The sequence below is a fragment of the Microcaecilia unicolor genome, chromosome 6 (genome assembly GCF_901765095.1).
Source record: "Microcaecilia unicolor chromosome 6, aMicUni1.1, whole genome shotgun sequence".
In the NCBI taxonomy this organism is placed as follows: Eukaryota; Metazoa; Chordata; class Amphibia; order Gymnophiona; family Siphonopidae; genus Microcaecilia; species Microcaecilia unicolor.
In genome coordinates this window covers 141,546,460-141,561,333 of record NC_044036.1, presented here as the reverse complement: position 1 = coordinate 141,561,333, position 14,874 = coordinate 141,546,460, and the positions used below count along the sequence as shown (strand labels likewise).

At 50.3% G+C, this 14,874-nt stretch overlaps 1 protein-coding gene across 1 annotated transcript in view; it reads right to left on the bottom strand.

The window, feature by feature from the left end:
* Positions 1–4,385: 4,385 nt before the first annotated feature.
* The window catches only part of LOC115472241 (interactor of HORMAD1 protein 1-like), a 50,964-nt gene continuing 40,475 nt past the window's right edge, over positions 4,386–14,874 (bottom strand). The window contains exons 6-7 of the mRNA XM_030206445.1: positions 11,580–11,667; positions 4,386–4,559 (exon numbers count right to left, since the gene is read on the bottom strand). Coding sequence (XP_030062305.1) covers positions 4,483–4,559; positions 11,580–11,667 — 165 coding nt within the window. The 3' untranslated portion in view covers positions 4,386–4,482. The remainder of the gene's footprint in view (positions 4,560–11,579; positions 11,668–14,874) is intronic.

Genomic DNA, 14,874 nt, shown 5'->3' with positions numbered 1-14,874 from the left:
ATCTGCATGGACTGCAGGGCTCCTGCCTCGGATGTGTTCTTCACCAGCCAATCGTCGAGATATGGGAACACGTGCACCCCCAGCCTGCGAAGCGCCGCTGCTACCACAGCTAGGCACTTTGTGAACACCCTGGGCGCAGAGGCGAGCCCAAAGGGTAGCACACAGTACTGGAAGTGGCGTGCGCCCAGCTGAAATCGCAGATACTGTCTGTGAGCTGGCAGTATCGGGATGTGTGTGTAGGCATCCTTCAAGTCCAGAGAGCATAGCCAATCGTTTTGCTGAATCATGGGGAGAAGGGTGCCCAGGGAAAGCATCCTGAACTTTTCTTTTACGAGATATTTGTTCAGGGCCCTTAGGTCTAGGATGGGACGCATCCCCCCTGTTTTCTTTTCCACAAGGAAGTACCTGGAATAGAACCCCAGCCCTTCTTGCCCGGATGGCACGGGCTCGACCGCATTGGCGCTGAGAAGGGCGGAGAGTTCCTCTGCAAGTACCTGCTTGTGCTGGAAGCTGTAGGACTGAGCTCCCGGTGGACAATTTGGAGGTTGAGAGGCCAAATTGAGGGAGTATCCTTGCCGGACTATTTGGAGAACCCACTGATCGGAGGTTATGAGAGGCCACCTTTGGTGAAAAGCTTTCAACCTCCCTCCGACAGGCAGGTCGCCCGGCACTGACACTTGGGTGTCGGCTATGCTCTGCTGGAGCCAGTCAAAAGCTCGCCCCTTGCTTTTGCTGGGGAGCCGCGGGGCCTTGCTGATTCGCACGCTGCTGACGAGAGCGAGCGCGCTGGGGCTTAGCCTGGGCCGCAGGCTGTCGGGAAGGAGGATTGTACCTACGCTTGCCAGAAGTATAGGGAACAGTCTTCCTTCCCCCGAAAAATCGTCTACCTGTAGAGGTAGAAGCTGAAGGCTGCCGGCGGGCGAACTTGTCGAATGCGGTGTCCCGCTGGTGGAGAGACTCTACCACCTGCTCGACTTTTTCGCCAAAAATGTTATCCGCACGGCAAGGCAAGTCCGTAATCCGCTGCTGGACTCTATTCTCCAGGTCGGCGGCACGCAGCCATGAGAGCCTGCGCATCACCACACCTTGAGCAGCGGCCCTGGACGCAACATCAAAAGTGTCATAAACTCCTCTGGCCAGGAATTTTCTGCACGCCTTCAGCTGCCTGACCACCTCCTGAAAAGGCTTGGCTTGCTCAGGGGGAAGAGCATCAACCAAGCCCGCCAACTGCCGCACATTATTCCGCATGTGTATGCTCGTGTAGAGCTGGTAAGACTGGATCTTGGACACGAGCATAGAGGAATGGTAGGCCTTCCTCCCAAAGGAGTCTAAGGTTCTAGCGTCCTTGCCCGGGGGCGCCGAAGCATGTTCCCTAGAACTCTTAGCCTTCTTTAGGGCCAAATCCACAACTCCAGAGTCATGAGGCAACTGAGTGCGCATCAGCTCTGGGTCCCCATGGATCCGGTACTGGGACTCGATCTTCTTGGGAATGTGGGGATTAGTTAATGGTTTGGTCCAGTTCGCAAGCAATGTCTTCTTCAGGACATGGTGCAAGGGAACAGTGGACGCTTCCTTAGGTGGAGAAGGATAGTCCAGGAGCTCAAACATTTCAGCCCTGGGCTCGTCCTCCACAACCACCGGGAAGGGGATGGCCGTAGACATCTCCCGGACAAAGGAGGCAAAAGACAGACTCTCGGGAGGAGAAAGCTGTCTCTCAGGAGAGGGAGTGGGATCAGACGGAAGACCCCCAGACTCCTCGTCAGAGAAATATCTGGGATCTTCCTCTTCCTCCCACGAGGCCTCACCCTCGGTGTCAGACACAAGTTCACGGACCTGTGTCTGCAACCTCGCCCTGCTCGACTCCGTGGAACCCTGTCCACGATGGGGGCGTCGAGAGGTAGACTCCCTCGCCCGCATCGGCGAAGCTCCCTCCGCCGACGTAGTCGGGGAGCCTTCCTGGGAGGTGGCCGCGGTCGGTACCGCACGCGGTACCGACGTCGGGGACCTCAACCTGGGCGATGGGCCAGCCGGCGCCACGCTCGACGGTACCGGTGGCGCAAGCACCGCCGGTACCGGAGGGGTAGGGCGCAACAGCTCTCCCAGAATCTCTGGGAGAACGGCCCGGAGGCTCTCGTTTAGAGCGGCTGCAGAGAAAGGCTGAGGGGTCGATGCAGGCGTCGACGTCAGTACCTGTTCCGGGCGTGGAGGCTGTTCCGGGCTGTCCAGAGCGGAGCGCATCGACACCTCCTGAACAGAGGGTGAGCGGTCCTCTCGGTGCCGATGCCTGCTGGGTGCCGAATCCCTCGGCGACCCAGAGCTCTCGGTGCCGACACGGGGAGGAGACCGGTGTCGATGCTTCTTCGATTTCTTCCGAAGCATGTCACCGGAGCTCCCCGGCACCGACGAGGAGGACGTCGAATCCACCCGTCGCTTCCTCGGGGCCGAGACTGAAGAAGGTCGATCTCGGGGGGGCTGTACCGCAGGAGCCCTCAGGGTAGGCGGAGACCCACCCGAGGGCTCACCGCCACCAGCAGGGGAATGGACAGCCCTCACCTGCACTCCACCCGATGCACCACCGTCCGACGACATCAGCAGACGAGGTCCTGGTACCACCGACGTCGATGCAGCTATCCGATGTCTCGGCGCCGATGCAGAGGCCCGATGCCTCGATGCACTCGATGCAGGGGCGGCCGAGGAAGATGGTCTGGACGCTGACGACGTCGATGCACTCGAAGATCCCGGTGCCGATGCCGACGAAGAGCCCGAGAACAACACGTTCCACTGGGCTAGTCTCGCTACCTGAGTCCGCCTTTGAAGCAGGGAACACAGACTGCAGTTCTGAGGGCGGTGCTCGGCCCCCAGACACTGAAGACACGACGAGTGTCGATCAGTGAGCGAGATAACCCGGGCGCACTGGGTGCACTTCTTGAAGCCGCTGGAAGGCTTCGATGTCATGGGCGGAAAAATCACGCCGGCGAAATCAAAAGCCGAAATGGCGAAATTCGAAGCACCAAATTTAGAGGGAGAAAAAATCTCGACCGAGGCCGAAAAAAGGCCTACCCCGACGACGAAAGAAAACTTACCGGGGCAAAAAAGCTGGAAATACGGGGAGGATTTACACGAAACCCGGCGGGGGGTTTCCGGAGCACTTCCCGACTATGAGAAAACTTTCCCGAAGGAAAAAAACACGTTCAACAATTGGACGCGCGAGGTCGACTTTCCGGGGCTCGACACGGCGAAAACACGACCGTACCGAGTGCGGACAAAAGAAGACTGGCCGGCTCGAGCCGGTTTCGGGCGGGAAGACGGCCGCGCATGCGCGGTGCGCGCGGGCGCGCGAGGGCTAGCAAAGGACTTTGCTAGTGAAGTTTCCGATTGGAGGGGCTGCCGTGGACGTCACCCATCAGTGAGAACAAGCAGCCTGCTTGTCCTCGGAGAAGAAGAGTTATACAGTGTTCATTATGGGCTTTGGTTTCGTTGTGTTGCTGGGTTCAGGCAGTTAAGTTGGGTCAGTAGGGTATGCCTTTTCGAACAGGATGTATATATACACTTGATCTTCATTTGACTTTGCCATTTTCAGGGCACAGACCGTAGAAGTCTGCCTGGCACTGGCCTTGTTCTCCAACTACTGAAGTTGTCATTGAAGCCCCATTCCAGCCCATTCAAACCAGTCAAGCCACGATCAAGGCACAGACTGTAGAAGTCTGCCCAGCACTGGCTTTGCTCCCCAATTACTGATGTCATCTAATCATTGCTAGGTTTGTTTGGTTCCATGTCTTCTATATAGGATTCCATTGTGTTTATCCCATGCAATTATATCAATATTGTACAATAATGATTGCAAAATATACTGTATTCTGGAGATCACACTCTGTTATAGGAAACTCATGGTTTATCACTACCTCACAAACTTTGCATATACTGACTTTTGTAAGAGTGCATACTCAGGATCAGTGGCATAGCCAGATGTGCCAATTAGGGTGGGCGTGAGCCCAAAGTGGGTGAACATACACTAATTCCCCCCTGGAACTCCAAATTCAATAAATACCTGAGCTGGCGGGGATCCCTAAGCCCCACCAACTGAAAAGGTCCTGCTCTGGCAGTCCATAATAAGCCATATGGAAACAAATTGATTTGTTCCCATATGGGAACATTGGGCACTAATGGGTTAATAATACTTCTGAATGAAACAGCATAAACGTTAATGCGCACTTCATGCGGGAATAAAGGCTTACAACAAAACGCTAAAGTGGCGGTAAGCGCTCCCACGTTAGTATTTTTGCAGGTCTCACACACTAATGGAAAGTCAGCATGGGACCTACAAAAATATAAAAGAAAAAAAAACACTATTCAACAGCAGCATTAGAAATGGGCTTAGCATATGGGAAAGTCCCGCATTACAATGCACTGTCCATTTTTTTATGTCCTTTACTAAAAGGGCCCCAAAATATTTTAGGTTTTTTTTTTAAATTTCAGTGTATGCTATTTGCAAATCAGGCATCTTGAATAGGTGTTGAAATTCTGGATCTTTCTTCCACACTGAGGACATGGCTGGAACCCTAACAAAAGACAATCAGAACGAAATTCAAAGCGATTTAACAATGCAGAAGGTGAAATTAGATCTTACCTGCTAATTTTCTTTCCTCTAGACCCTCCAGACCGGTCAAGACGCATGGGTTATGTCCTCCTACCAGCAGAGGGAGACTGAGAAACACTGAACTTTTGAATACTGTATATATAACCTGTGCAGTACATTCACTAGCCAGTATAACCCTGACAAAGCAGAGAAAACAAAAACACCAACTGGAACTAATAACCCCGTACGTGGTAATTGTCAATTGGACACTTTCCTCATATCCTTCATTGTGTCCTTCAGATAGTGTGTGCTTCCACAGGTGGACTAACAAACACGGTCACACCTGACCAGACTTATCCAAACCAAGTCTGAAACCATAGAATTCACACTCAACAGCTGCCAAGATAGAACAACAGACTACAGACCTCTTGGCCTACAGTACAGACAGGGCGGGCCTTGACCGGTCTGGAGGGTCTAGAGGAAAGAAAATTAGCAGGTAAGATCTAATTTCACCTTCCTCCACGACCCTCCAGACCGGTCAAGACGCATGGGACGTACCCAAGCAGTAATATCTTAAGGGCGGGAACCCCGTAGGCCCGAGGTCAACACCGCAGCCCCAAAGCCTGCCTCTTCCTTGGCATGCACATCAATCCTGTAATGTTTAACAAAGGAATGCAATGACGACCAAACCGCCGCTCGACAAATATCTAACGGAGGAATCAAACTACTCTCCGCCCAGGAGGCCGCCATACTCCTGGTAGAATGAGCCGAAAATTCCTTAGGGACCACGCGGCCCTTCAGCAAATACGCCGACGCAATTGATTCCTTCAACCATCTAGCTATCGTAGCTTTGGAAGCTGCCGCGCCCTTCCTTGCACCACCATGGAGAATGAACAAACGATCAGAAAGCCTATAGTGACGAGTTCTGGAAATGTAACAGCGCAAGACTCTGCGCACATCTAACTTAGCCAGTCGACGCTGCTCTGCATCCCCGGCCAAGTCACCCAAAACTGGCAAGGAAATCACTTGATTCACATGAAACTCTGAGACCACCTTGGGCACAAAGGACGGCACCGGGCGCAACGAAACCTTCTCCTTGGAAAAGGACAAAAAGGGCTCTCTACAAGACAAAGCCTGCAGTTCTGACACCCGCCGAGCTGAAGTAATAGCCACCAAGAACACCGTCTTTAGGGACAGATCCTTATCTGAAACAGAAACCAAAGGCTCAAACGGCGGCCTCACCAAAGTATCCAAAACGAGATTCAAATCCCACGAAGGCACCATCCGCCGCCGCGGCGGGCGCAGTAACTTAACACCCTTCAAAAATCGAACCACATCAGGACTAGAAGCTAACGACTTTCCCTGGATCTTCCCACGGAAACACGACAAAGCCGCTACCTGTACCTTCAAGGAAGACAAGGCCAAACCCCTGTCCATACCATCCTGTAAAAACTCCAAGACATCTGTCACCGACGCCCGAAAGGGCAGAACCTGCCTACCTGCACACCAATGCTCAAAAACTCGCCAGACCCGGACATACGCCAACGATGTGGACCGCTTACGCGAACTCAACATCGTATCGATAACTCTGGCCGAAAAACCTTTCTTCCTTAACCTGTGCCTCTCAAGAGCCAGGCCGTAAGCGAGAACCGATCCGGATCCGGCATAACTATCGGTCCCTGACACAACACCCCTGAATCTGACAACGGCAGAGGATCCGCTATCGCCAACCGCACCAGATCTCCGTACCACGGCCGACGCGGCCAATTCGGGGCTACCAGAATCACTTGTCCGGGGTGTCGAGCAATGCGCTGAATCACCCGACCGACCAACGGCCATGGGGGAAACACATACAGCAACTCCTGCGGCCACGGCATTAGAAGCGCATCTATGCCTTCCGCTCGAGGATCTCTCCGGCGACTGAAAAACCTCTGAACCTGAGTATTGCGGGCCGTTGCCATGAGATCCATCACGGGAAGTCCCCAGACCGACACAATGCGATTGAACACTGACCGATGAAGCGACCACTCTCCTGGGTCTAGAGCATGCCTGCTCAGGTAATCTGCCTCCACGTTGTCTACTCCAGCCACATGTGCCGCGGAGAGCGCCAGAAGATGAACTTCCGCCCATTGACACAACAGCGCCGCCTCCTCCGCGACCGCCTGACTCTTTGTGCCCCCCTGACGGTTGACATAAGCCACGGCGGTGGCGTTGTCGCAAAACACCCGGACTGCTTTCTGCCCCAGCACACTCTGAAACGCCAGAAGCGCTAGTCGAATGGCCCGGGTTTCCAACCGATTGATGGACCACTGAGCTTCTACCTGAGACCAGCGTCCTTGAGCTACCTGACCGAGACAATGAGCTCCCCAGCCCTGAAGACTGGCGTCTGTGACGAGGACCACCCACTGCGGAGCCTCCAACGGCATTCCCTTCTCTAGATTGCCTGGATCTAGCCACCACTGGAGACTGAGGCGTGGGGAAACCGGTAGCTGAAGGCGCACATCCAACTCTTGCGACAGAGGCGCCCACCGACTGAGAAGAGCTGACTGCAACTGCCGCATATGCGCCCGGGTCCACGGAACTACCTCTATGGTGGCCGCCATTAACCCCAGGACTTGCAAGTACTCCCGGGCCGTCGGAGCCGCCTCCGACAGAAATAGTCGAATCTGACTCTGCAACTTGCGAATCCGGGGGCCTGGCAGAAAGACCCGACCGTTCCTGGTATCGAATAGAACCCCCAGGTACTCCAGCGACTGCGACGGCACCAGGTGACTCTTGCCAAAATTCACTACCCAGCCCAGAGACTGAAGAAAATGCACCACTCGAGCAGTCGACTCCTCGCTCTCCGACTGGGACTTTGCCCGAATCAACCAGTCGTCCAGATACGGGTGCACCAAAACCCCCTGCTTCCGCAAGGCCGCCGCCACTACCACCATGATCTTGGAAAACGTTCGCGGAGCCGTTGCGGAGCCGTTGCTAATCCGAAAGGCAGAGCACAAAACTGAAAATGCTTCCCCAAAACCGCAAAACGCAGAAATCGCTGATGAGCGGCCCGAATGGGGATGTGCAGATAAGCCTCCGTCAGATCCAAAGACGTGAGAAACTCCCCTTCCCGCACCGCGACAATGACCGACCTCAATGTCTCCATGCGGAAAGTGGGGACTCTGAGGGCTGCATTTACTGCCTTCAGATCTAGGATAGGTCGAAAGGCATCCTCCTTCTTTGGGACCACAAAGTAGATTGAATAGCAGCCCAAGCGGCGCTGAGTGGCGGGAACAGGTACCACCGCCCCCAGACTGATCAGCTGCGCCAACGTGTCTCGCACCGCCGCCCGTTTGAGTCTGGAAAGACAAGGGGACTCCAGGAACCTTTCGGGAGGCGGGCCGTCGAACTCCAGAGCGTACCCGTCTCGCACCACTTCGAGAACCCACTGATCCGATGTGATTTGGGCCCAGTCCTGGTAAAACTGACTCAGCCGAGCCCCTACCCGAACCAGGGCCTGGACCCGCACACCTTCATTGTGAATTACGCCCCGAAACCTGTCCTCCCTGTCCTCCCGCGGAGAAATCACGGCCTCCGCGCCGATTCCCCCGAAAGGACTGTGTTCGCTGGAAAAACCGACCTCTAAAGGCCCCACTAGTCCTCCCGGGCCTATACCGGCGAGCCTCCTTAAACCGACCTCGGGAGGAAGTACCCCTGAACGCCGCCTTAGGACGAAAATCCGGAAGACGAGGGGCCTTGGCATCGCTGAGACCTTTCACCAACTTATCCAAATCCTCACCAAAGAGCATGGCCCCCTTAAATGGAAGAGAACAAAGCTTAGCTTTGGAGGCCGCGTCTGCGACCCAACCTCGCAGCCACAGCGCCCTACGTGCCCCCACCAGCATAGCCATATTCTTGGCCGAAGCTCGGAGCAAATCATAAAGCGCATCAGACAAAAAGGAGGATCCCATTTCCAATTTGGCTAATTCCTGTACCCCGGAGGTCCCAACCTCCACGGAGTCATCAAGGAGTTTCTCGGCCCAACGGAAGCACGCCCTCGCAACCAGCCCCCCACAAATCGAGGCCTGCAGGGCCAGGGCCGACAAATCAAAACTCCGCTTGAGGAAAGCCTCAAGTCTCCTATCCTGGGGATCCCGGAGAGCAGTCCCCCCGTCCACCGGTATAGCCGTGGCTTTGGTGACTGCTGTCACCACCGCATCCACAGTGGGAGCCTTAAAGGAATCTCTATCTTCCTGTGGGAGCGGGTACAGCCTAGACATCGCTTTAGACACTTTACAGGGAGAATCCGGCAAAAGCCACTCTTGAACTACCATATCCCGGATATCCTTATTCATGGGAAAAGACCGAGCCTGCCGCTGGATCCCCTTAACCAAGGGATCCACCTGCCTAGCCTCCCCCAAAACCGCCTCTGGCTGTTCGAACTTAAGGGTGGAAGCAACCTGCTCAATGAGATCTGCAAGCTCTTCCCTGTGAAAAATTCTCACTACAGAAGGATCCTCCCCAGGGACCACCAATTCCGGCTCTTGAGGACCCTCAAACCCCTCAGGATCCGCGCTATCACTCAAGGCCCCTTCAGATCCTACAGGGGAGAATCCCTCCTCGTCGTCCCACTCAAAACGAGGCCTCTTAACCGGGGCCGCACTAGCCCCCTCCCCCAAAGGTGGGGGTCCCGCCTTCCAGGCTTGAAACAGGGTCCATACAAAATCCGGAGGAAAGCCAACGCCTCCTGGACCCTCCGGTGCCAACTTCGGGGCCGATCTGGGAGCAGCCGGGCCAAAAACAGCTGATTCCGCGGGACGCGCGGAATCCAAAATGGCGGCCGTTCCCGCCAAAACTAAATTCGTTGAAAACGGCCCTGCCGACGTTGCTGCTACTCCTGACACCCCCGAACTAGCTGGGGCCTCCGCTATTAACACCGGGGGTGCCGCCACCGGCGCGACCTGCTTTGGATCGCCGCACAGCCGGCACTGACCTCCCGGCGCCTCTATGCCCCGACGCGAGCACGCGCGACAGCGAAGGAGTTTGCCCGCCATAACTTCAAAGCCCCGACCGGCGCAAACACTCTGTTTCACCGCTTTCCCCCACAACAATTAGCCTCTCTGCTCTCTCTCTGCTTCGCCAGCAATAGGAACGGACCTGCCGACCGTTCCTATGTAAAGAAAACTGCAGACGACTCTTAAAGGGATATTACCCACAAAACTGCAGACGGCTCTTAAAGAAATATTACTAATTTCTTTTGGCAGCTGTAAAGTGGGGGCTCTCAAGGCTACAATCAGAGAAAGCAGCCGAGGCACAAGCTGCCAGCGTCTCCAAAGAGAGCAGCACAGGGGGAGGGACCTGAAAACAGGTGTGACACCCCAGGGGGAAAAACTGGGCCCCACCGGACCCAGGGCCCCGAAGCACTTTTTTTTTTTTTTTTTACCACGTACAGGGCATATGCCAAACCAATAAATAAGGAATTAAGAGGAGAAACCCCCTTAACTATAAAATCAAACTACCTCACCAGACTATTAAAGACTGCACAGGCTATCCATCTACCTCTGCTGAGACTGAGAAAATACTGGCTAGTGAATGTACTGCACAGGTTATATATACAGTATTCAAAAGTTCAGTGTTTCTCAGTCTCCCTCTGCTGGTAGGAGGACATAACCCATGCGTCTTGACCGGTCTGGAGGGTCGTGGAGGAAGAAGCTCCTACCTGGTTAAATTGCACAGCAGACCCAAGAGCAGCTATTGAGCGGCACTTAATTGGACAATGCTACTGAATATGTGCTCTGACCACTGTAGCATTTCCAGTTAATGCTGGGGCAGACCCGGCACAATCTAGAAGTTATCTAGGCACTGCCAATATTCAGTGCTATACCCACATTGCTAACCAGGCCTTAGCACCCATATAGCTAACCGGGCATGTTGACCTGCACAAAAGGCATTCCTATCACTTAATATTGGCAGTGCCTAGATAACTTCTAGATTGTCCCTGGTCTGCCCCAGCATTAACTAGAAATGCTACAGTGGTCAGAGCACATATTCAGTGACCCAGCCAGTGCTGGTGCCCAGGTAAGTGATGGCACTGAATATTCATGCCTAATTCTGACTGCTGTGAGCTGAATATCTGCCCCTTCCTAGCAAAATTCTTCTACCCCCTTTTTTATAAATAGAAACAAGAAAAAACAATGTTAGAGATAACCGGAGATGTTGAGCATCTTCAAATAAGTGAGAGATTTTTTTTCGCAACCATTTAGAACAGAAAAATCAAAGCTGAAGGAATTTTGGAGGTCACTACGCACAGGAAGGACCATGCATGATCAGAACTTTAAACTTGGTTTGGAGTTCTGGGAGAAGTTGCAGTTCTTTTCTGACACTTTTCCATGAAGTACCCATTAGTGTGTCTGACTCAGTCCTGCTTATAGATGGCAAATACCTATGTATGGAATATCTGATTTTCTATATTAATGCTTACGCTTCCAAGAGTCACATGTCTATTATTATTAGCAAACTAGCATTTTCTGTCCACACAGTGCTCTGCATGACCTTTTATGCTGGGAGAGAAGTTTATAAACTTGTGGTAAATAACTAAATAAATAAAATATGAAATTGAAAGAGAATATACTCAGAAGGGGGAAATTGACAGACTGATTTCTACAGTTACTATCTGCCACAATACTTGCTTAGGTGGTCTATATTCAAATGCCACAGTCAATGCTGATCGTAGCATTTAATGTATATTCAGTACCTCTAGCCATAGTTATACAAATAAATGTTGATAGCTTTTTTGCTGGGTTAAATTTATAAACATAGAGCTATCTGTAGTCTTAGTACCAGGGCAGATCATGGTGTTCCACCTGTCTGTGGTCCGTAAGAATTTTCAGCACTATCCGTAAAGTGCTACTGAAAAATTACAGATAGAGGGTTTACATGTTTAGTGGCAGTTGCTTTTAAAGATTATAAGCTTTCAGTGCCCTCTAGTGGCGAATACATAATTCTTAATGATTATACTTACATGTTTTGGAAATATTTTCCAAGCCATCCAAAACAGATTTATTTCTTGAATTTTCATTTTCCTCAAACTGATTGAAGGATGTGTGCAACTGAAGAATCCAAGAAGAAAAGTCAGACAGCAGTTGGAGTCTATGGCATTCTAACAGGAAGTAAACTAAGGGGACTAGATGGACCTTAGAGTTATTTAGCATCTAGGGCTTGCTGTTAAGGTGTATTTATTAATTTATTTCATTTTGTGCCTCTGGAAAAAATGCTACACTCTGTTTCCATGTTTCATATATAAAGAATGTGATTTAATTTATTTTTCTTGCAATTTGTTCTTGTATTGTTTAGCTTTTAAAAATAAACAAACAGCATACCAAAAGACTGATGACATAAACTGATATATGAATCAACATAAGCAAACAAACAAAATGCACTAAAGTTGCTACAGAAAAGGGACCGATCAGTCAGCACTTCACAATTTAGTATGGAAGACTGGAAGACCAAAGGAAAGATTTGTTCTTACCTATAATTTCCTTTCCTTGCTAGACCAGTCCAGACAAATGGGCTATATCAGGACTTCTTAAACTGGCTGGAAGTACACAGGCACTGGTGGGGTCACAAGGAATGCTACAACTGTGACCATGGGGTTGTGTATGAAAAAAAATTGGTACGCTCTAGGTTACGTCCTCCCACCAGTAGATGGAAGCACAGAATGCTAACTTCTAACTTTTATCCATAAACATTGTTTTTAGACCAAAATTCAACCTACAAGAGACTTCATTCTGTGCACTTTGTCCACTAACCTTCTGAGACAAAGCATCCAGGTTAGTTTCGTCATATCACTTATTACTCTACCTCTCATAGTTGTTCCTCAAGTTCACCCTCTGCTATTTACCAAATTTTGGAATTTACTGTAAAAACCTCTTCTTTGTTCACCATTTTATTATTTGTACTTGTTTCACTATATTTGTACTGTCACGAGTAAGAGTTGATTTTTAATGTCAAATTTAATATATTTATATTTACATGTTTGCATATACATCTTTTATATTTTATTTTCTATATAGACTCCTGAGAAAGGCACTTGTAGTGCAAAAGACTAAAATACAAAACAACCCATGCATCCAACTTCTCCTACATAAGTGCCCAACTATGGAACAGACTCCCAAGTACAGTGAGAACAATCCAGGACCACCTAAATTTCAGAAAATCACTCAAGACTCACCTATTCAAAAAAGCCTATTCCAATGATCCAACATAAAACCCCAACACCCAGCGACACAACATAACTAATGATCATACTGGACAATCTAATCTTCACCTCTTTTGACCCCATGATACTTGATCCAAACCCACCTCTTCTATTCACAACATAACTTTGTATCTGTTACCAACCGAACGGCAACAGCCTATATGGTACCATGTAAGCCACATTGAGCCTGCAAATAGGTGGGAAAATGTGGGGTACAAATGTAACAAATAAAATAAATAAATAACTTGTAGAGTCTTCTTTAAATAAAGCCATACTCTATACATTGGATGCGTTGGGCCTGCTTCTTGAAGAGCCTGGTTCTGTTCTGTACCTAGTAGATAATTCCGTGATGACACACCAGCCCTGGAACCTGCGAGTATATTATTGAGAAACCAGATCTACTGTACTAGAAGAAAACTATACATCAAGATTATGAAACACCTAGATTATAGCATTATATACCAGTACACGTTAAAGTGTAATAATATCCTCACCATGTAGTGCTATAAAGCAGCTCCATATAACAACTCCATACAGCAGCCATCTAGAACAGCAATATAGGGTAGCTCAACAGAACCACAATACAGCAGTAACAGAGCAGTAAATTGCAATAGAGCAGTAACTGTGCAGCTATAGAATAGGCATAGCAAAGCTAAAGAGCCACAACAGAGCTGCAAAAGTGCCACAATAGCATTGCCACCAAGCAGTCAAAAGGCAGTGATAGACCAACAAAAACTCAGCCATCGAGTATCAACGGGCAACAATACAGATACAAGAAAGATCCTCCCAGCTCTGGAAGACATGGGAAATTCTTTTCCCTGAATCATCTCTAGAAGGAACCAGGGAAGTCCTCTTTGATAGTAGATGACACCAAGAAGATGTTCCAACTGATTGATTGGGCCGGCATGCAACTTGTTTTCCTATGCCAATTTTTATTTATTTATTTATTGTCTTGCTTTCCTTTATCTCTTTGTTTTTAAAGTCTTTGCTATCTTTCCTGTTGAATAATGGAATTCCTTTCCTCTTTCTTTTATAGACTGTACACCGCTTAGCTCTGCCTTTAGCAATTTCTTAATAAACTATAAACCACAGTCTTCCCAGGAGGGTCCTGGACCGGTCTAGCAGAAGACAGGAAAGGTAAGAACAAATTTCACCTTGTTTATCATCCTGCTAGACCAGTCCTGACAAACAGGATGTGCCAAAGTTTATAGGGCCTCAGGTGGAAGACATAGTTTTGAGTACCTACTCCAGGAGAGGGGCAGGGGGGGGGGGGGGGGTGACAGCTGCCTGCTATGATGCTCCAAAATGAAGCATCTATGGTTAAGGGACCACAAACACTACTCTCTAGGGTTTCACTAAAGTGTATGATTTCCTTACCACCCCAGTCCTCAATAACCATCCCTGAATTGCCCTGCCACTGTTCGCTGAACTGAACAACAATAATGAGATGATTAAGGGGAGACCAGCTGCTAGGAACTTGAAGGATATTAGATGCAACCTCAAGTGTCAAACACCACCAGTGGAACCACTGACCACTAGATCATGGCAACAAGCAAGGGATAAGACATCTGGCCTATGGAAAATGTTACCAAGGCTGTTGTATAGGCCACAGACTGACTCAAGTTGAAGGTCTTGCCCAATGGAGCACTCTAGGTAGGGCCACTGTCACAACAGGAAACAAGGACCTTAAAGCTGAAAACCTCATCAAGCAAGAGGAGATTTTGTCAGAACAGCCACCTCCCGCAGTGGCCTTATTGGACCAAACTGCAACCAGGGCAAGCAAGTGGGGGGATCCCTCCAAGCCAGGCATTTACCAGCAGAAAGCCCAAAGACTGCTGCCCAACTTGGTTTCACCAAGTCAAGGTCCGTAATTTGTGGTTTGGGGATCACAGGAGGTATCTGGTCCATGGACTGATCCCTTAGAGCTCTTTCATTTGCCAAAGAACTCAACCATGTGCAGAATCTATACACTATTATGCCCTTGGGAGTCGGGCTGCCCATGAAGAAAATCCTGCCACACCAGTCCATCTGCTCCATCTGCACCATCTGCTGGAGGCAC